At 42.1% G+C, this 23,096-nt stretch overlaps 1 protein-coding gene across 2 annotated transcripts in view; it reads left to right on the forward strand.

Moving 5' to 3' along the window:
* The window catches only part of LOC137311128 (apolipoprotein L3-like), a 37,402-nt gene that overhangs the window by 8,455 nt on the left and 5,851 nt on the right, over nt 1-23,096 (forward strand). For both annotated transcript variants that reach the window (XM_067978497.1, XM_067978498.1), the window contains exons 2-3: nt 2,123-2,189; nt 21,501-21,528. In XM_067978497.1, the coding sequence (XP_067834598.1) occupies nt 2,168-2,189; nt 21,501-21,528 (50 nt within the window). In that variant the 5' untranslated portion in view covers nt 2,123-2,167. The remainder of the gene's footprint in view (nt 1-2,122; nt 2,190-21,500; nt 21,529-23,096) is intronic.

Consider the following 23,096-nt stretch of genomic DNA (forward strand, 5'->3'; position numbering starts at 1 on the left):
TCTAACTAATCTAATTGAACTTTTTGCGGATGTCACCAGCATGGTGGATAGGGATGCGTTTATGGATGTTGTCTATATGGAATTTCAGAAAGCATTTAATAAGGTTCCACACAAGAGATTATTAGCAAAAATGAAAATGCACAGAATTGGAGGTAACCTTATATGGGTTGGTAATTGGTAGAAGGTAACAGTGAGTAGGGATAAAGAGAACATCTTCTGATTGGAGGGATGTGACAAGTGGTGTTCCCCAGGGATCTGAATTGGGGCCTCAGCTTTTCACCATATATATTAATGACTCAGATGAAGAAATAAAGTTTTATATCCAAGAGTTCAGGTAACACTTTTAGGGAAGCACAGAAAGTTCTGTAGATGGGAGCAGGAAGTTACAAAGGGTCACAGACAGAGTAAGTAAATGGGCAAAACTATGGCAGATGCAGATCAATGTGGGGCACTGTGAGGTCATCCATTTTAGATCCGAGTAAGACAAACTGAATATTTTCTTAAGGTGAGAGAGTAGGAGGTGTGGAGGAGCAAAGAAATTTAGGTTTATATTTACACAAATCACTAATGGAATGTTGGCCTTTATCTCAAGGGGATTGTAATACACCACCTGCACGTTCCCCTCCAAGTCACACACCATCCTGACTTGGAAATATATCGCCGTTCCTTCATCGTCGCTGGGTCAAAATCCTGGAACTCCCTTCCTAACAGCACTGTGGGAGAACAGTCACCACACGGACTGCAGCGGTTCAAGAAGGCGGCTCACCACCACCTTCTCAAGGGCAATTAGGGATGGGCAATAAATGCCGGCCTCACCAGCGACGCCCACATCCCATGAACGAATATATTAAAAAAAAGTGAGGAAGAGATGCTTCAGTTATACAGAGCCTTGGACACACCCCCTCTGGAGTACTGCATTCAGTTTTGGGCAGCAAATCTCAGGAAAGATATAATGGCCTAAATGATACTCGGGCTTAAAGGGTAAAATTATGAGGACAGGATGTGAAACTTGACTTGTATTCCCTTGAATTAAGAAGGTTGAGGGGTGATCTAATCGAGGTATTTGAAAAGATTAAAGGATTCAATTGGGTAGATTCAGAGAAACTAGTTAGGAATGAAATCATGAACCATTTTTTTACACAAAGGGTGGTGAAAATCTGGAACTCTCTCCCCCAAAAGGCTATGGGTGCTGGGGGTCAATTGAAATTTTCAAGGCTGAGATTGATAGGTTTTTGTTAGGTAAGGGTATCAAGGGATATGGAGCAAAGACGGGTAAATGGAGTTGATGTATAGGTCTGCTATGATCTAATTAAATGGCGGAACAGGCTCAACGGACTAAATGACCTACTCCTGATCCTATATTCCTGAATTCCTATAGAAGTCCTTATTGTTTTCTTTCACTGCCCTTTTATTCCCATAGGCTTCAATTTTGCTAATATGTGGCAATTTATCAAACGCCTTTTGAAAGTCCATATACACAACATCAACTGCACTAACTTCATCATCCCTCTCCATTATTTCTTTGAAGAACTCAATCAAGTTTGTCAGACATGATTTGCCTTTAACAAATCCATGTTGGCTGCCATTTATTAACCCTTATTCTTCCAAGTGACAATTAATTTTGTCCTGGATTACAGTCTCTAGAAGTTTACCCACCACCAACATTAGGCTGACTGGCCTATTGTTATGTGGTTTATCTCGCTCCCCTTTTTTCAACAGGGCTGTATCATTTGCAATCCTTCAGTCCTCTGGCACTTCTCCCATATCCAAACAGGATTGAAAGATTGTGGCCAATTTAATGCAGATGAGTGTGAAGTGCTGCATTTTGGAAGAAAAAATGAAGAGAGGCAATAAAAATTAAATAGTACAATTTTAAAGGGGGTGTAGGAACAGAGTGACCTGGGGGTTCACATACAGAAATTATTGAAGGTTCGCTGTCATTGGAGAGTTCTTTCAAAGAGCTGGCACAGACATGGTAGATCGAATGACCTCCTTCTGTGCTGTATGACTCTATGATTCTATGATTGTAGTTTCTGGAACTTGAGCTATATCTGCTTCATATCAAACAGAAGAGAAATATGAACAAGTACTTTTCATATTTGATAACATTTCTACATTTCAGATCAACTATTTCAGAATTATCGACCAACAGAGACGGGTTTATACAATGGAAGAGCTCCAAAACCCAGGTAACATCAAAGATTTGCAACTTGTTCAGAAAAAAGTGAAAATGTTAACTCTGTTATAATCCCAGTTCTATTCTTTTTGGGCTGAATTACCTTATTTTCTATTGCTGTCAGTGCAACCAATAAAGGGCTAGTCGATGTCAGTGCATTCAATAAAGGAATAGTCACTGTCAGTGTATTCAATAAAGGAATAGTCACTGTCAGTGCATTCAATAAAGGAATAGTCACTGTCAGTGCATTCAATAAAGGAATAATCACTGTCAGTGGATTCAATAAAGAGATAGTCACTGTCAGTGGATTCAATAAAAGAATAGTCACTGTCATTGGATTAAATAAAAGGATAGTCACTGTTAGTCATCCACTTTGGATCAAAAAAGGATAGAACAGGGTACTTTCTAAATGGTAAAAAGTTAATAACAGTGGATGTCCAAAGGGACTTAGGGGTACAGGGACATAGATCATTGAAGTGTCATGAACAGGTGTAGAAAATAATCAAGAAGGCTAATGGAATGCTGGCCTTTATATCTAGGGGACTAGAGTACAAGGGGGCAGAAGTTATGCTGCAGCTATACAAAACCTTGGTTAGACCGCAGCCGGAGTACTCTGAGCAGTTCTGAGCACCGCACCTTCAGAAGGACATATTGGCCTTGGAGGGAGTGCAGCGTAGGTTTACTAGAATGATACCTGGACTTCAAGGGTTAAGTTACAAGGAGAGATTACACAAATTGGGGTTGTATTCTCTGGAGTTTAGAAGGTTAAAGGGTGATCTGATCGAAGTTTATAAGATATTAAGGGGAACGGATAGGGTGGATAGAGAGAAACTATTTCTGCTGGTTGGGGATTCTAGGAGTAGGGGACACAGTCTAAAAATTAGAGCCAGACCTTTCAGGAGTGAGATTAGAAAACATTTCTACACACAAAGGGTGGTAGAAGTTTGGAACTCTCTTCCGCAAACGGCAATTGATACTAGCTCAATTGCTAAATTTAAATCTGAGATAGATAGCTTTTTGGCAACCAAAGGTATTAAGGGATATGGGCCAAAGGCGGGTATATGGAGTTAGATCACAGATCAGCCATGATCTTATCAAATGGCGGAGCAGGCACGAGAGGCTGAATGGCCTACTCCTGTTCCTATGTTCCTGGTGAATTCAATTAAGGGATAGTCACTTTCAGTGAATTCAAAAAGGGATACTCAGTATCATTGTATTCAATAAAGGGATAATCAGTGTATTCAATAAAGGGATAATCATTTTCAGTGAATTCAATAAAGGGATAGTCACTTTTAGTGAATTTACCAAAGGGATAGTCACTGTCAGTGAATTAAATAAAGAGATAGTCAGCATCAGTGAATTCAATAAAGAGATAGTCAGTTTCGGCATGTTCAATAAAGAGATAGTCACTGTCAGTGAATTCAATAAAGGGATAGTCACTTTTAATGTATTCAATAAAGGAATAGTCACAGTAAGAGAATTCAATAAAGGGACAGTCAGTGTCAGTGTATTCAGTGGATTCAGTAAAGGCATAGTCACTGTCAGTGAATTAAATAAAGGGATAGTCAGTGTCAGTGAATTTAATAAAGGGATAGTTACTGTCAGTGAATTCAATAAAGGGATAGTTACTGTCAGTGAATTCAATAAAGGGATAGTTACTGTCAGTGAATTCAATAAAGGGATAGTCAGTGTCCGTGAATTCAATAAAGGGATAGTTAGTCAGTGAATTCAATAAAGGGATAGTTACTGTCAGTGAATTCAATAAAGGGATAGTTACTGTCAGTGAATTCAATAAAGGGATAGTCAGTGTCCGTGAATTCAATAAAGGGATAGTTAGTCAGTGAATTCAATAAAGGGATAGTTACTGTCAGTGAATTCAATAAAGGGATAGTTACTGTCAGTGAATTCAATAAAGGGATAGTTACTGTCAGTGAATTCAATAAAGGGATAGTTACTGTCAGTGAATTCAATAAAGGGATAGTTACTGTCAGTGAATTCAATAAAGGGATAGTTACTGTCAGTGAATTCAATAAAGGGATAGTCAGTGTCCGTGTATTCTGAAGACACAAAAAGCGTATCAGAAATAGTGGGGAACCAAGGGACTAATGAGAGTGAGGAACTTAAAGTAATTAATATCAGCAGAAAAAAAATACTTGAGAAACTAATGGGACTAAAAGCCGATAAATCCCCTGCACCTGATGGCCTACATCCGAGGGTTCTAAAAGAGGTGGCTGCAGAGATAGTGGATGCATTGGTTGTGATCTTCCAAAATTCCCTAGATTCTAGAATGAACCCAACGGATTGGAAGGTAGCAAATGTGATCCCACTATTCAAGAAAGGAGGGAGGGAGAGAGAAAACAGGAAACTACAGGCCAGTTAGCCTGACATCAGTCATCGGGAAAATGCTAAAATCCATTATTAAGGAAGTGGGAAGATAGCACTTGGAAAATCATAATATGATTAGGCAGAGTCAACGTGATTTTATGAAAGGGAAATCGTGTTTGACAAATTTATTAGAGTTTTTTGAGGCTGTAACTAGCAGGGTAGATAAAAGGGAACCAGCAGATGTCGTATATTTGGATTTTCAGAAAGGCATTCGATAAGGTGCCACATAAAAAGTTGTTACACAAGATAAGGGCTTAAGGGGTTGGGGTAACATATTAGCATGGATAGAGGACTGGTTAATGGACTGAAAACAGAGAGTAGGGATAAACGGGTCATTCTCAGATTGGCAGGCTGTAACTAGTGGGGTGCCGCAAGGATCAGTGCTTGGGCCTCAGCTATTTACAATCTATATTAATGACTTAGATGAAGGGACAAAGTGTAATATATCCAAGTTTGCTGACGATACAAAGCTAGGTGGGAAAGTAAGTTGTGAGGAGGACGCAAAGGGGGTGATTTTAAACCCCAAGTGAATGGGAGTTGAAAATAGTTGTTTTTTGGGTCTCGAACGCAACCCGGCTTTATTTCGTAAAGTACAGGCTTCCCACTGGGAATAAAAAGTCTTAAAATTTTGTGGTTGCCTCCCAAAAAAAAAACTATTTTTAACTCCCACCCGTCCCCAATCTACCTGTTCTTGGGGTTTAAAATCACTCCCAAAGAGTCTGCAAAGGGATATAGACAGGTTAAGTGAGTGGACAAGATGGTGGCAGATGGAGTTTAATGTGGGGAAATGTGAAGTTATTCACTTTGGTAGGAAGAACAGAAAAACAGAATATTTTTTAAATGGTGATAAACTAATAAATGTTGGTGTCCTGAGAGACTTGGGTGTCCTCGTACAAGAAACACAAAAAGTTAGCACGGAGCAATTAGGAAAGCAAATGACATAATGGCCTTTATTGCAAGGGGGTTGGAGTACAAGAATAAGGAAGTCTTACTACAATTGTACTGGGCTTTGGTGAGATCTCACCTGGAGTACTACATACAGTTTTGGTCTCCTTATCTAAGAAAGGATATACTTGCCTTAGAGGTGGTGCAATGAAGATTCACTAGATTAATTCCTGAGATGAGAGGGTTGTCCTTTGAGGAGAGATTGAGCAGAATGGGCCTATACTCTCTGGAGTTTAGAAGAATGAGAGGTGATCTCATTGAAATATATAAGATTATGAGGGGGCTTGACAGGGTAAATGCTGAGAGGTTGTTTCCCCTGGCTAGAGAGTCTAGAACTAGGGGTCATAGTCTCAGGATAATGGGTCGGCCATTTAATACTGAGATAAGGAGGAATTTCTTCACTCAGAGGGTTGTGAATCTTTGGAATTCTCTACTGTGGATGCTGAGTCATTGAATATATTCAAGGCTGAGATAGATAAATTTTTGGACTATAGGTCAATCAAGGGATGTGGGGATCAGGCGGGAAAGTGGAGTTGAGGTTGAAGATCTAGCCATGATCTGATTGAATGGCGGAGCAGGCTCGAGGGGTCGTACGGCCTACTCCTGCTCCATGTTCTTATTCAATAAAGGAATAATCACTGTCAGTGGATTCAATAAAGGAATAATCACTGTCAGTGGATTCAATAAATTGATAGTCACTGTCAGTGTATTCAATAAATTGATAGTCACTGTCAGTGTATTCAATAAAGGAATAATCACTGTCAGTGGATTCAATAAAGGAATAATCACTGTCAGTGGATTCAATAAAGGAATAATCACTGTCAGTGAATTCAATAAATTGATAGTCACTGTCAGTGTATTCAATAAAGGAATAGTCACTGTCAGTGAATTCAATAAAGGAATAATCACTGTCAGTGGATTCAATAAAGGAATAGTCACTGTCAGTGTATTCAATAAAGGAATAATCACTGTCAGTGGATTCAATAAAGGAATAATCACTGTCAGTGAATTCAATAAAGGAATAGTCACTGTCAGTGTATTCAATAAAGGAATAGTCACTGTCAGTGTATTCAATAAAGGAATAGTCACTGTCAGTGGATTCAATAAAGGAATAATCACTGTCAGTGAATTCAATAAAGGAATAGTCACTGTCAGTGTATTCAATAAAGGAATAGTCACTGTCAGTGAATTCAATAAAGGAATAATCACTGTCAGTGAATTCAATAAATTGATAGTCACTGTCAGTGTATTCAATAAAGGGATAGTCACTGTCAGTGAATTCAATAAAGGAATAATCACTGTCAGTGCATTCAATAAAGGAATAATCACTGTCAGTGAATTCAATAAAGGAATAATCACTGTCAGTGTATTCAATAAATTGATAGTCACTGTCAGTGTATTCAATAAATTGATAGTCACCGTCAGTGTATTCAATAAAGGGATAGTCACTGTCAGTGTATTCAATAAATTGATAGTCACTGTCAGTGTATTCAATAAAGGAATAATCACTGTCAGTGTATTCAATAAAGGAATAATCACTGTCAGTGCATTCAATAAAGGAATAATCACTGTCAGTGAATTCAATAAATTGATAGTCACTGTCAGTGTATTCAATAAAGGAATAATCACTGTCAGTGCATTCAATAAAGGAATAATCACTGTCAGTGTATTCAATAAATTGATAGTCACTGTCAGTGTATTCAATAAAGGAATAATCACTGTCAGTGAATTCAATAAAGGAATAATCACTGTCAGTGAATTCAATAAAGGAATAATCACTGTCAGTGAATTCAATAAATTGATAGTCACCGTCAGTGTATTCAATAAAGGGATAGTCACTGTCAGTGAATTCAATAAAGGAATAATCACTGTCAGTGAATTCAATAAATTGATAGTCACTGTCAGTGTATTCAATAAAGGAATAATCACTGTCAGTGTATTCAATAAATTGATAGTCACTGTCAGTGTATTCAATAAATTGATAGTCACTGTCAGTGTATTCAATAAAGGGATAGTCACTGTCAGTGTATTCAATAAAGGAATAATCACTGTCAGTGAATTCAATAAATTGATAGTCACTGTCAGTGTATTCAATAAATTGATAGTCACCGTCAGTGTATTCAATAAAGGGATAGTCACTGTCAGTGTATTCAATAAAGGAATAATCACTGTCAGTGAATTCAATAAATTGATAGTCACTGTCAGTGTATTCAATAAAGGAATAATCACTGTCAGTGTATTCAATAAATTGATAGTCACTGTCAGTGTATTCAAAAAAGGAATAATCACTGTCAGTGTATTCAATAAAGGAATAATCACTGTCAGTGAATTCAATAAATTGATAGTCACTGTCAGTGTATTCAATAAAGGAATAATCACTGTCAGTGAATTCAATAAATTGATAGTCACTGTCAGTGTATTCAATAAATTGATAGTCACTGTCAGTGTATTCAATAAATTGATAGTCACTGTCAGTGTATTCAATAAATTGATAGTCACTGTCAGTGTATTCAATAAATTGATAGTCACTGTCAGTGTATTCAATAAAGGAATAGTCACTGTCAGTGAATTCAATAAATTGATAGTCACTGTCAGTGGATTCAATAAAGGAATAGTCACTGTCAGTGTATTCAATAAATTGATAGTCACTGTCAGTGTATTCAATAAAGGAATAGTCACTGTCCACGCAATAAATAAAGGGATAGTAACTTTCAGTGCATTCAATAAAGGAATATTCACTTTCCGTGTATTCAATAAAGGAATAGTCACTGACAGTGTACTCAATAAAGAATATTCAGCGTCAGTGTATTAAATAAAGGGATAGTCACTTTCAATTCATTAAACAAAGGGATAATCACTTTCAGTGTATTCAATAAAGGGACAATCACTTTCAATAAAGGGATAATCAATGTATTAACAGGTACGGTAGCATACTGGTTATGTTACTGGACTAGTAATCCAGAGGCCTGGATTAATAATCGGGAGTCATGAGTTCAAATCCTGCCACGGCAGCTGGGGAATTTAAATTCAGTTAATCAAAAAAAAACCTGGAATGATAAAGCTAGCATCAGTAATGGTGACCATAAAATACCAGATTGTCGTAAAAACCCACCTGGTTCACTATTGTCCCTTACAGAAGGACTACTAGCACTACCATCGTGCTAAATGGGATAGATTCAGAACAGATCTAGCAGCTCAAAACTGGGCATCCATGAGGCGCTGTGGGACATCAGCAGCAGAATTGTATTCCAGCACAATCTGTAACCTCATGGCCCGGCATATTCCTCACTCTACCATTACCATCAAGCCAGGGGTTCAATGAGGAGTGTAGAAGGGCATGCCAGGTGCATCACCAGGCATACCTAAAAATGAGGTGCCAACCTGGTGAGGCGACAACACAGGACTACATGCATGCTAAACAGCAGAAGCAACATGCTACAGACAGAGCTAAGCGATTCCACAACCAACGGATCAGATCAAAGCTCTGCAGTCCTGCCACATCCAGTCGTGAATGGTGGTGGACAATTAAACAACTAACGGGAGGAGGAGGCTCCGTGAACATCCCCATCCTCAACGATGGCAGAGCCCAGCATGTGAGTGCAAAAGACAAGGCTGAAGCGTTTGCAACCATCTTCAGCCAGAAGTGCCGAGTGGATGATCCATCTCAGCCTCCTCCCGATATCCCCACCATCACAGAAGCCAGTCTTCAGCCAATTTGATTCACTCCACGTGATATCAAGAAACGGCTGAGTGCACTGGATATAGCAAAGGCTATGGGCCCCGACAACATCCCAGCTGTTCCAGTACAGCTACAACACTGGCACTTACCCGACAAGAGTGGAAAATTGCCCAGGTATGTCCTGTCCACAAAAAGCAGGACAAATCCAATCCGGCCAATTACCGCCCCATCAGTCTACTCTCAATCATCAACAAAGTGATGGAAGGTGTCGTCGACAGTGCTACCAAGCAGCACTTACTCACCAATAACCTGCTCACCGATGCTCAGTTTGGGTTCCACCAGGACCACTCGGCTCCAGACCTCATTACAGCCTTGGTCCAAACATGGACAAAGAGCTGAATTCCAGAGGTGAGGTGAGAGTAATTACCCCTTACATCAAGGCAGCATTTGACCGAGTGTGGCATCAAGGAGCCCTAGTAAAATTGAAGTCAATGGGAATCAGGGGGAAAACTCTCCAGTGGCTGAAGTCATAACCAGCACAAAGGAAGATGGTAGTGGTTGTTAGAGGCCAATCGTCTCAGCTCGAGGACATCACTGCAGGTGTTCCTCAGGGCAGTGTCCTAGGCACAACCATCTTCAGCTGCTTCATCAATGACCTTCCCCCCATCATAAGGTCAGAAATGGGGATGTTCGCTGATGATTGCACAGTGTTCAGTTCCATTCGCAACCCCTCAGATAATGAAGCAATCCGTGCCCACATGCAGTAAGACCTGCACAACATCCAGGCTTGGGCTGATAAGTGGCAAGTAACATTCACGCCAGACGAGTGCCAGGCAATGACCATCTCCAACAAGAGAGAGTCTAACCATCTCCCCTTGACATTACCATCACCAAATCCCCCACCATCAACATCCTGGGGTCACCATTGACCAGAAACTTAACTGGACCAGCCACATAAATACTATGGCTACAAGAGCAGGTCAGAGGCTGGGTAATCTGTGGCGAGTGACTCACCTCCTGACTCCCCAAAGCCTTTCCACCATCTACAAGGCACAAGTCAGGAGTGTGATGGAATCAAGAAGCTCGACACCATCCAGGACAAAGCAGCCCAATTGATCGGCACCCATCCAACACCTTAAACATTCATTCCCTCCACCATCGGCAAACCGTGGCTGCAGTGTGTACCATCTACAAGGTGCACTGCAGCAACTTGCCAAGGCTTCTTTGACAGCACCTCCCAAACCTGCGACCTCTACCACCTAGAAGGACAAGAGCAGCAGGCACATGGGAACACCACCACCTGCACGTTCCTCTCCAAGTCACACATCATCCCGACTTGGAAATATATTGCCGTTCCTTCATCGTCGCTGGGTCAAAATCCTGGAACTCCCTTCCTAACAGCACTGTGGGAGAATCTTCACCACATGGACTGCAGTGGTTCAAGAAGGCGGCTCACCACCACCTTCTCAAGGGCAAATAGGGATGGGCAATAAATGCCGGCCTTGCCAGTGATGCCCACATCCCATGAATGAATGAAAAAAAATTCAATAAAGGAATAGTAAGTGTCAGTGCATTCAATAAAGGATCAGTCACTGTCAGTGAATTCAAGAAAGGAATATTCAGTGTCAGTGTATTCATAAAGGAATAGTCAGTTTTCATGAATTCAATAAAGTGATAGTCACTTTCAGTGTATTCAATAAAGGGATAATCAATTTCAGTGGATTCAATAAAGGAAGAATCAGTGGGTGGATAAAGGGGAACCAGTGGACGTAGTGTATTTAGACTTCCAGAAGGCATTCGACAAGGTGCCACATAAAAGATTATTACTTAAGATAAAAAATCACGGGATTGGGGGTAATATTCTGGCATGGGTGGAGGATTGGTTATCAAACAGGAAGCAGAGAGTTGGGATAAATGGTTCATTTTCGGACTGGCAACCAGTAACCAGTGGTGTTCCACAGGGGTCGGTGCTGGGTCCCCAACTCTTTACAATCTATATTAACGATTTGGAGGAGGGGACCGAGTGCAACATATCAAAATTTGCAGATGATACAAAGATGGGATGGAAAGTAGAGAGTGAGGAGGACATAAAAAACCTGCAAGGGGATACAGACAGGCTGGGTGAGTGGGCGGAGATTTGGCAGATGCAATATAATATTGGAAAATGTGAGGTTATGCACTTTGGCAGGAAAAATCAGAGAGCAAGTTATTTTCTTAATGGCGAGAGACTGGAAAGTACTGCAGTACAAAGGGATCTGGGGGTCCTAGTGCAAGAAAATCAAAAAGTTGGTATGCAGGTGCAGCAGGTGATCAAGAAAGCCAACGGAATGTTGGCTTTTATTGCTAGGGGGATAGAATATAAAAACAAGGAGGTATTGCTGCAGTTATATAAGGTATTGGTGAGACCGCACCTGGAATACTGCATACAGTTTTGGTCTCCATACTTAAGAAAAGACATACTTGCTCTCGAGGCAGTACAAAGAAGGTTCACTCGGTTAATCCCGGGGATGAGGGGGCGGACATATGAGGAGAGGTTGAGTAGATTGGGACTCTACTCATTGGAGTTCAGAAGAATGAGAGGCGATCTTATTGAAACATATAAGATTGTGAAGGGTCTTGATCGGGTGGATGCAGTAAGGATGTTCCCAAAGATGGGTGAAACTAGAACTAGGGGGCATAATCTTAGAATAAGGGGCTGCTCTTTCAAAACTGAGATGAGGAGAAACTTCTTCACTCAGAGGGTGGTAGGTCTGTGGAATTTGCTGCCCCAGGAAGCTGTGGAAGCTACATCATTAGATAAATTTAAAACAGAAATAGACAGTTTCCTAGAAGTAAAGGGAATTAGGGGTTATGGGGAGCGGGCGGGAAATTGGACATGAAGCTGAGTTCGGATCGGTCAATGCCCTGTGGGTGGCGGAGAGGGCCCAGGGGCTATGTGGCCGGGTCCTGCTCCGACTTCTTGTGTTCTTTAGATTTGTGGTTGGGATCAGATCAGCCATGATCTTATTGAATGGCGGAGCAGGCTCGAGGGGCCGATTGGCCTACTCCTGCTCCAATTTCTTATGTTCTTATGTTCTTATGTATCCAATAAAGGGATTGTCACTTTCTGTTCATTCAATAAAGGGAGAATCAGTATTTTCAATAAAGGGATAACCTCTTTTAGTGAATTTAATAAAGGGATAGTCAGCGTCAGTGAATTTAATAAAGGGATAGTCAGCGTCAGTGAATTTAATAAAGGGATAGTCAGCGTCAGTGAATTTAATAAAGGGATAGTCAGCGTCAGTGAATTTAATAAAGGGATAGTCAGCGTCAGTGAATTTAATAAAGGGATAGTCAGCGGCAGTGAATTTAATAAAGGGATAGTCAGCGTCAGTGAATTTAATAAAGGAATCGTCAGTGGCAGTGAATTTAATAAAGGGATAGTCAGCGTCAGTGAATTTAATAAAGGGATCGTCAGTGGCAGTGAATTTCATAAAGGGATAGTCAGCGTCAGTGAATTTAATAAAGGGATAGTCAGCGTCAGTGAATTTAATAAAGGGATAGTCAGCGTCAGTGAATTTAATAAAGGGATAGTCAGTGGCAGTGAATTTAATAAAGGGATAGTCAGCGTCAGTGAATTTAATAAAGGAATCGTCAGTGGCAGTGAATTTAATAAAGGGATAGTCAGCGTCAGTGAATTTAATAAAGGGATAGTCAGTGGCAGTGAATTTAATAAAGGGATAGTCAGCATCAGTGAATTTAATAAAGGGATCGTCAGCGTCAGTGAATTTAATAAAGGGATAGTCAGCGTCAGTGAATTTAATAAAGGGATAGTCAGCGTCAGTGAATTTAATAAAGGGATAGTCAGTATCAGTGAATTTAATAAAGGGATAGTCAGTATCAGTGAATTTAATAAAGGGATAGTCAGTGTCAGTGAATTTAATAAAGGGATAGTCAGTGTCAGTGAATTTAATAAAGGGATAGTCAGCGTCAGTGAATTTAATAAAGGGATAGTCAGTGTCAGTGAATTTAATAAAGGGATCGTCAGGGTCAGTGAATTTAATAAAGGGATAGTCAGCGTCAGTGAATTTAATAAAGGGATAGTCAGTGTCAGTGAATTTAATAAAGGGATAGTCAGTGTCAGTGAATTTAATAAAGGGATAGTCAGCGTCAGTGAATTTAATAAAGGGATAGTCAGCGTCAGTGAATTTAATAAAGGGATAGTCAGTGTCAGTGAATTTAATAAAGGGATAGTCAGTGTCAGTGAATTTAATAAGGTAGTCACTTTCACTGATTTAAATAAGGCCATCAGCTCTGCGGTTTTGTATTCCACGAAGTTAACACATCTCTTTTGTTTGGTTTGTGATGATGTGGTATGGGGACTCCTATAGCAACTTACGGAGGTTTTAGATGTTGCTCCCCCTCCCCGACCCCCAAACTCCCCCCAACGATCACGTACCCCCGCGATGACCCCCTTCCTTTTTTATTGGTTTGTACTAACTCATTTCAGCCTTGGAGAGTTTCAAAATATCTGTTGCCTTATTACCTGTGAAAGCTGTAGATTCACATATGCCAACCTTCAAAATTCAAAAAAGCTGAGAAGTTTGAAGTAGATTCACACAACACACTCTGGTTAAAGTAGGGTACTAACTCATGATCTTACAATATGTGTCACCATTTGCACTAAAGGGCAATTACATGCATGTTGAACCGTAAAGGGTAGGGAGCCTGCCACCCCTACCCCATCTGGACTTCAGTCCCACACTACTAGCAAGTCACTCAATTATTCACAATATTTATTAGCGACTTAGATGAAGGCATAGAAAGTCTCATATCTAAGTTTGCCGATGGCACAAAGATTGGTGTCATTGTAAGCAGTGTAGATGAAAACATAAAATTACAAAGCGATATTGATAGATTAGGTGAATGGGCAAAACTGGCAAATGGAATTCAATGTAGACAAATGTGAGGTCATCCACTTTGGATCAAAAAAGGATAGAACAGGGTACTTTCTAAATGGTAAAAAGTTAAAAACAGTGGATGTCCAAAGGGACTTAGGGGTTCAGGTACACAGATCATTGAAGTGTCATGAACAGGTGCAGAAAATAATCAATAAGGCAAATGGAATGCTGGCCTTTATATCTAGAGGACGAGAGTACAAGGGGGCAGACGTTATGCTGCAGCTATACAAAACCCTGGTTAGACCGCACCTGGAGTACTGTGAGCAGTTCTGGGCACCGCACCTTCGGAAGGACATATTGGCCTTGGAGGGAGTGCAGTGTTGGTTTACTAGAGTGATACCCAGACTTCATGGGTTAAGTTACGAGGAGAGATTACACAAATTGGGGTTGTATTCTCCCCTTGCGGGGAGGTATGCTAGCACTGTTGGGGGGGGTTTAAACTAACTTGGCAGGGGGATGGGATACAGAGTGGAGCTACAATAGGGGGTGATGTGCAGCCAAATATAGAGAAAAAAACAAGTCAGTTTGGAAGACAGGGCAAATATGTAAGAGCAAGGCTGGATGGCATCAATTTTAATGCAAGGAGTCTTGCGAATAAGGTGGATGAACTGAAGGTGTTGATAAACACATGGGAGTATGATATTGTTGCTGTCACAGAGACATGGTTGAGGGAGGGGCAAGAATGGCAGCTCAATATTCCGGGGTACAGAATCTTCAGGCGAGACAGAGGGGGAGGTATAAGAGGAGGGGGGGTTGCAATATTAATTAAAGAATCAATTACTGCCATAAGGAGGGATGATATATTAGCAGGTTCCTCAAATGAGGGCATATGGGTGGAGCTTAAAAACAAAAAGGGGGCAAGCACTTTGATGGGAGTGTACTATAGACCCCCAAACAGTCAGGGGGAGATAGAGGAACAGATATGTAGGCAAATCTCAGAAAATTGTGCAAATAATAGGGTAATAATAGTGGGGGATTTCAACTTCCCCAATATTAACTGGGATACTCAGAGTGTAAAAGGCTTAGAGGGTACAAAATTCTTAACGTGCATCCAGGAGAGCTTTTTGAGCCAGCATGTAGAAAGTCCTACAAGAGAGGGGGCGGTACTGGACCTAATTCTAGGGAATGTGGCCGGCCAAGTGGAAGAAGTGCTAGTAGGTGAGCACTTTGGTGACAGTGACCATAATTCGGTGAGATTTAAGGTGGTCATGGAAAAGGACAGGGAGGGGCCGGAAATAAAGGTTCTAAATTGGGGGAAGGCCGATTTTAATAGGATAAGGCAGGATCTGGCCAAAATGGACTGGGATCAGCTGCTTGTAGGAAAATCCGCATCGGAGCAATGGGAGTCTTTCCGAAGGGAGATTGAGACCATACAATGGCAACATGTTCCCGTAAAGGTCAAGGGTGGTTCCAAGAACTCCAGGGAACCTTGGATGTCAGGGGATATACGAGAATGGATTAGGAAAAAAAGGAGGGCTTTTGGCAGATACAAAAGGCTAAAGATGGAGGAAGCCCTAGAGGAGTACAAAAAGTGCAGGGGGATACTTAAAAAGGAAATTAGGAGATCAAGGAGGGGCCATGAAATAACACTGGCGAGCAAAATAAAGGAAAATCCTAAGATGTTTTATAAGTATATTAAGGGTAAGAGGATAACTAGGGAAAAAATAGGGCCCATTAGGGACAAAAATGGCAATGTGTGTGTGGAGCCGGAAGATGTAGGAGGGGTTCTAAATGAATTTTTTGCATCTGTTTTCACTATGGAGAAGGACGACGTAGACATAGAAATACGACAGGGGGACTGTGATATACTCGAACATATTAACATCGAGCGGGAGGAGGTATTGGCGGTTTTAGCAGGCCTAAAAATGGAAAAATCCCCAGGCCCGGACGAAATGTATCCCAGGCTACTGTGTGAGGCAAAGGAGGAGATTGCGGGGGCTCTGACACATATATTCAGAACCTCTCTGGCCACAGGGGATGTGCCAGAGGACTGGAGAACCGCTAATGTAATACCATTATTCAAGAAGGGGAGTAGGGAAAAACCAGGGAACTACAGGCCAGTGAGCCTAACATCAGTGGTAGGAAAATTATTGGAAAAAATTCTGAAGGACAAAATTAGTCTCCACTTGGAGAAGCAAGGATTAATCAGGGATAGTCAACATGGCTTTGTCAAGGGAAGATCATGTCTGACTAATTTGATTGAATTTTTTGAGGGGGTGACTAGGCGTGTGGATGAGGGTAACGCAGTGGATGTGGTATACATGGATTTCAGTAAGGCCTTCGATAAAGTCCCGCACAGGAGACTGGTCAAGAAGGTACGAGCCCATGGAGTCCAGGGTGCCTTGGCACTTTGGATACAAAACTGGCTTAGTGGCAGAAGGCAGAGGGTGATGGTCGAAGGTTGTTTTTGTGACTGGAAGCCTGTGGCCAGTGGGGTACCACAGGGATCGGTGCTGGGTCCCTTGCTGTTTGTGGTCTACATTAATGACTTGGATATGAATGTAAAAGGTATGATCAGTAAGTTCGCTGATGATACAAAAATTGGTAGGGTGGTAAATAGCGAGGAGGATAGCCTCAGTCTGCAGGACGATATAGATGGGTTGGTCAGATGGGCGGAACAGTGGCAAATGGAATTTAACCCGGAAAAGTGCGAGGTGATGCACTTTGGAGGGACTAACAAGGCAAGGGAATACACAATGAATGGGAGGACCCTAGGCAAGACAGAGGGTCAGAGGGATCTTGGTGTGCAAGTTCACAGATCCCTGAAGGCGGCGGAACAGGTAGATAAGGTGGTAAAGAAGGCATATGGGATACTTGCCTTTATTAGCCGAGGCATAGAATATAAGAGCAAGGAGGTTATGATGGAGCTGTATAAAACACTGGTTAGGCCACAGCTGGAGTTCTGGTCGCCGCACTACAGGAAGGATGTGATCGCTTTGGAGAGGGTGCAGAGGAGATTCACCAGGATGTTACCAGGGCTGGAGCGCTTCAGCTATGAAGAGAGACTGGGAAGATTGGGTTTGTTTTCCTTGGAGCAGAGGAGGCTGAGGGGGGACATGATTGAGGTGTACAAAATTATGAGGGGCATAGATAGGATGGATACTAAGGAGCTTTTTCCCTTCGTTGAGGGTTCTATAACAAGGGGGCATAGATTCAAGGTAAAAGGCGGGAGGTTTAGAGGGGATTTGAGGGGGAGCTTTTTCACCCAGAGGGTGGTTGGAGTCTGGAACTCACTGCCTGAGAGGGTTGTGGAGGCAGGAACCCTCACAACATTCAAGAAGCATTTGGATGAGCACTTGAAATGCCATAGCATACAAGGCTACGGACCAAATGCTGGAATATGGGATTAGAGGAGACAGGGCTGATGGCCGGCGCGGACACGATGGGCCGAAGGGCCTCTATCCGTGCTGTATAACTCTATGACTCTATGAGTTTCGAAGGTTAAGGGCTGATCTGATCGAAGTTTATAAGATTTTAAGGGGAACGGATAGGGTGGATAGAGAGAAACTATTTCCGCTGGTTGGGGATTCTAGGAGTAGGGGGCACAGTCTAAAAATTAGAGCCAGACCTTTCAGGAGTGAGATTAGAAAACATTTCTACACACAAAGGGTGGTAGAAGTTTGGAACTCTCTTCCGCAAACGGCAATTGATCTAGCTCAATTGCTAAATTTAAATCTGAGATAGATATCTTTTTGGCAACCAAAGGTATTAAGGGATATGAGCCAAAGACAGGTATATGGAGTTAGATCACAGATCAGCCATGATCTTATCAAATGGCGGCGCAGGCTTGTGAGGCTGAATGGCCTACTCCTGTTCCTATGTTCCTAAACAATCGGTACAAAATTCAATAATAATAAGAAAATCGGACTGACTAATCAGCAATGACCCAGGCATTGTATCAGGATAAGACTAAGGTAATCTCACCTGTCGGCCGTGCAATATCCTCCTTACTAACATCTGGGGGCTGATGTCCAAGATGCAAGAGCTATCCCACAGACTAGTCAACAAACAGCCTGACATAATTATATGAGCCAACATCCCAGACTCCTCCATCACCATCCTCGGGTATGTCCTGGAACACAGTGGTATATAATCAGTGCAGGGTGACCCCGTGACTCTTCAACATTAACTCCAGACCCTACGAAATCTCATGGCTTCAGGGTAAACAAGGTCAAGGATCACCACCTACCACCCCCCTCATTCAATAGAAGCTTAAGTGGGAACATCATGTAGATATTTAAAATACAGACACATAATTTAGATTTAAAGAAACCTTTCCCTCTCAAAGGTATAGTGGATATGTGGAATAAACTACTGGCAAAACCAATTACAAGGATATAGACTGAGATACTGTCACATTCCTCAGGACTTGATTATTCATGTGATGCCAGACTTGTGGGAAGGAAATGTTGTCTGTGAAGGGCAGAAAGTCGAGATTGAATAGAGGATAGGTGATAGTGAAGATATTAGGTTTTGCTCAATTCCTTTGAGGATCAGAGAGTATTTAAATAGACCTTTCCCTCAGAAAATTAAATGAGTGAAATAGAGTCCATGATAATGTCGAGCATACGTAGTCTCTGGAAAGAGGTTAAATGGGTATAGAGTCCATGGGGGTAATTTTAACCCCAAAGAACGGGTGAGTTGAAGGAGGGTTGGAGGTAAAAATTAAAGTTTTTTGAAGTGGGACCGCAACCTGACAATGCGCCCATTTCCGGGTTTAACCCAGGCATGTTTGATGCACGCGCATCCGAAACCTGGAAATCCCATCCCCACTTAATGCCAGTGGGTCGATTGTTAAAGAGGCGATATACCTCACTGCCATAGTTGAGGCACTTAATTTTTTGTGTATTATAAAGGTGAAACAAATTTAACCTTACCTTAATGGGTCTCCTATTGCTTCTGATTCTCGTCAGGTAAAAGCAGGCAAGAAGAGCTGGATCCATGAGGTGAGTGCTTGTGGGCCAGGAGGAGCAGGAGTGCTTCATCCAGGTCCAACAAGCTCACCTGACACGATCAGCACCCTGCAATCGGCCGCCCCAATCCCTAGCGCCCGATGTCCGATCCCCCCGATGGTCAACCCCTACCAAGATCCAACCCCCCTGATGTCTGAACCCCCTGATGTCCCATCCCCCCCCTTGTCCAACCCACCATGATGGCCAAGACCCCTCTGACTCCTCCTGATCTCCGATCTTCTCCACAGAGTCATCCAATCTTCTGGTGACATCCTCTGATCTTCTGGCGACCTGAATACCTCCCAGCCCACGATGTCCTCCAAGGCCCACCCCCATCCCCATGTCTTCCACAGCCTAAGATCTCTCCCTCCCTCCTCTCCAATTCCTGCCCAACAGCCAGCCAAACTGCCAATCTGGCTGGCTGCAGGGCACGAAACCTGGAAGTAAAATTTATTGCCTTCATTTACCCGCCAACTTTGCTTCCGAGTTTCACTTCTGATTACCTTCCCCCCTCTCCCCATCCTGCTCCCTTCCCGGCTCCATGTAAAAATCATGCCCCATAATTGTGTAGAATATACACGGCCTGTGAAAGGAGTTTAAATGGGTAGGATTCATTGATATCATAGTGTGTATATACGCTGTGGAACGGGATTAAATGGATGGGCTAGGGCTATGATAGTGTACATGGACTATGGAAGCCAAATTACATTTCCAGGCTTTATTTTCACCATCACAAGATTCAAGGAGTACAATTTTTGCTTCATTTTTGATCGAGGCAGAGATTATCCCACTCATTTTTATCATCAGTAAGATTTTTTAAAAGTGAAGATTTAAAAAGTTACATAAATTCATGCAGCTTATGTGTTATGAGTAGATTTTATCCACTCCATACAACAACAACAAAACAACAACGTGCATTTATCTAGCACCTTTAACGTAGTAAAACGTTCCATGGTGGTTCACAGGAGCAATTATCAAACAAAATTTGACACCAAACTGCATAAGAGATATTAGGATAGGTGACCAAAAGCTTGGTCAAAGAGGTAGGTTTTAAGAAGTTTCTTGAAGGAGGAGAGAGGGGTGGAGAGGTTTAGGGAGGGAATTCCAGAGCTTAGGGCCTAGGCAGCTGAAGGTACGGCTGCCAATGGTGGAGCGATCAAATTCGAGGATGTGCAAGAGGGAGGAATTGGAGGAGCACAGAGATCTGAGAGGGTTATTGGGCAGGAGGATGTTACAGAGATAGGGAGGGGTGAGGCCATGGAAGGATGTGAACAAGGCTGAGAATTTTAAAATCAAGGTGTTCCCGGACTGGGAGCCAATGTAGGTCAGCGAGCACAGGGGTGATGGGTGAACGGGACTTGGTGCGAGTTAGGATACGGGCAGCAGAGTTTTGGATGAGCTCACATTTATGGAGGGCGGAAGGTGAGAGGCCGGCCAGGAGAGCATTGGAATAGTCAAGCCTAGAGGTAACAAAGGCACGGATGAGGGTTTCAGCAGCAGATGGGCTGAGGCAGGGGCAGAGACGGGCGATATTACGGAGGTGAAAATAGACGGTCTTGATGATGGAGCGGATATGGGGTCGGAAGCTCATCTCAGGGTCAAATAGGATGCCGAGGTTGCGAATGGTCTGGTTCAGCCTCAGACAGTGGCCAGGGAGAGGGATGGAGTCGTTGGCTAGGGAATGGAGTTTGTGGCGGGGACCAAAGAAAATGGCTTTCCCAATATTTGGTTGGAGGAAGTTTTTGCTGATCCAGTACTGGATGTCGGACAAGCAGTGTGACAACTCAGTGTGATAAGCAGTGTGACAAGAAGATCATAAGCTCCAAACTGATGCTCTATGCTGAAAATTTGTCTTTAAATTCTGTGCAACATAGGAACATAGGAACAGGAGTAGGCCATTCAGCCCCTCGTACCTGCTCCGCCATTTGATAAGATCATGGCTGATCTGTGATCTAACTCCATATACCTGCCTTTGGCCCATATCCCTTAATACCTTTGATTGCCAAAAAGCTATCTATCTCACATTTGAATTTAGCAATTGAGCTAGTATCAATTGCCGTTTGCAAGGAATCTTACAACACCAGGTTATAGTCCAACAGTCCAACTGTTGGACTATAACCTGATGTTGTAAGATTCCTTACATTTGTCCACCCCAGTCCATCACCGGCATCTCCACATCATTGCCGTTTGCGGAAGAGAGTTCCAAACTTCTACCACCCTTTGTGTGTAGAAATGTTTTCTAATCTCGCTCCTGAAAGGTCTGGCTCTAATTTTTAGACTGTGCCCCCTACTCCTAGAATCCCCAACCAGCGGAAATAGTTTCTCTCTATCCACCCTATCTGTTCCCCTTAATATCTTACAAACTTCGATCAGAAAAGATTATTACCAAAAATTGCTAATTTCTTTTGTCATTTTATTAATAGGCAAAGAACTCAATACAGAAGATTTTTGGTATGCACAGATGAGTATAAAACAGTTACAATATTGAATCTATTTATGTGTTTTCTCTTTTTCTATTTTCTCCATTCTCCTTGTTGACCCCCCCCCCCCACCTTCCCAGGGCTCTCCACAATCTCTGGCCCAGAACTTCGACCACACAGCGCCCGTTTTCTGGCCGCTAAATGACCTCCTAAGCCTATATTATGGTGGGCAGGAAGCGAGCGCTAATTATGAGCCTGCCATATTGATAACGGCTAAAGAATCGGCGTGCAGTGCCCACACCTGAAACATGCATTGGCATCTTTTGCATATGCAAATAAGAGGCCTATCGTCTGTTTGAGGTCCCCACTGCAAGATTGGCACTGACTGTGCTCAGAAAAACCAGGTCGACATGTGGCCTATCAGGTGGTCCTTAAAGGGACTGCCTGTTAAGCTACAAACAACAAGGTAAGATTTTAAAATATACTTAACTGAATGTGGAGCCGGGTCAGCCAGTTTATTTTATAATGTCTGTATACTTGTAGTTAGCAATATTTCCAGAACTAGTACAACTTTGTTCTTACGAGTTGGTGTACTGGAGCTGGTTGACTCTCCTTCCTCTGGGGTGGTGGTGTTAACCTTCTGAGATATCAGAGTTATGAACCTCTGCCAGTAAAGGTGATAGCTGTTCTTCTTGGATCCTGTGCTCCTGCCGAAGTTGTAGACTATATATCCTAACAATATCTCCTAATATGCTATCTATCAGCCTGTGGCCTTGATGACTTATGCCTCCAAGTTCTTGTAAGAAATGCTTTGTTTCACATAAGCCTTCATGGTTTTAATTAGCATTAGCCTTTTCAGTTTCCCAGAGTTCTGTCTAACTGCTGAAACTCCACTTTGAGGGCACATTTAAGGCAATTTTTAGGGCATTTTCCCTACATTACTCTGTGGTCTGCTGCAGCTCTTGTGGAAATGGAAGTGAGGGCTGGGAGTCAACCATGTAGGAAGAATAACCCATCAGGTATGACCGAATAAATTTGTTGAGTAATTTTGCCTAGATTAGAATAAACTTGCCTACAATTAGAATCACACAAACATGTTACAAGAAGTGTATGGCAATGCATTCTGTATGTAAGACTTGTAATATATTAAAAATGGTAGCTTTAATATATACGAGTAGATTGCCATGGTGCTTCTTATCATAAGTTGGAGGGTATGCTGTTTTAAAAGGACAGGAGCATTACTCCATGTTATGCACATTGTATTACTCTTCATCTAAGGGCATGTGTGTAACATGACTTGTCCTTTAAACTACAACTTCTCTAATATTCTGAGGTCAATTCGAAATTCATTACACCTGGGAATATCCTATATCACAGCATCACAGCTGCAAGCAGATCCTATACACCTACAGATCAGCACATTCATACCCGCTGGGCTGCGTGTACTTCAATCCATCATTATCAACAAAAGAACAGAGTTTCTTGAAATCTCACATTGTCAGAGGTTACGTGGGAGAAATTGGACTTTGTTGCGCCTGTTTTCCTGGCGGAAACACATCCGATGCCATATTTGTTCAAGCTGTAGAAGAGACTCTGGCG

Source organism: Heptranchias perlo, unplaced genomic scaffold (genome assembly GCF_035084215.1).
Source record: "Heptranchias perlo isolate sHepPer1 unplaced genomic scaffold, sHepPer1.hap1 HAP1_SCAFFOLD_303, whole genome shotgun sequence".
Classification (NCBI taxonomy): Eukaryota; Metazoa; Chordata; class Chondrichthyes; order Hexanchiformes; family Hexanchidae; genus Heptranchias; species Heptranchias perlo.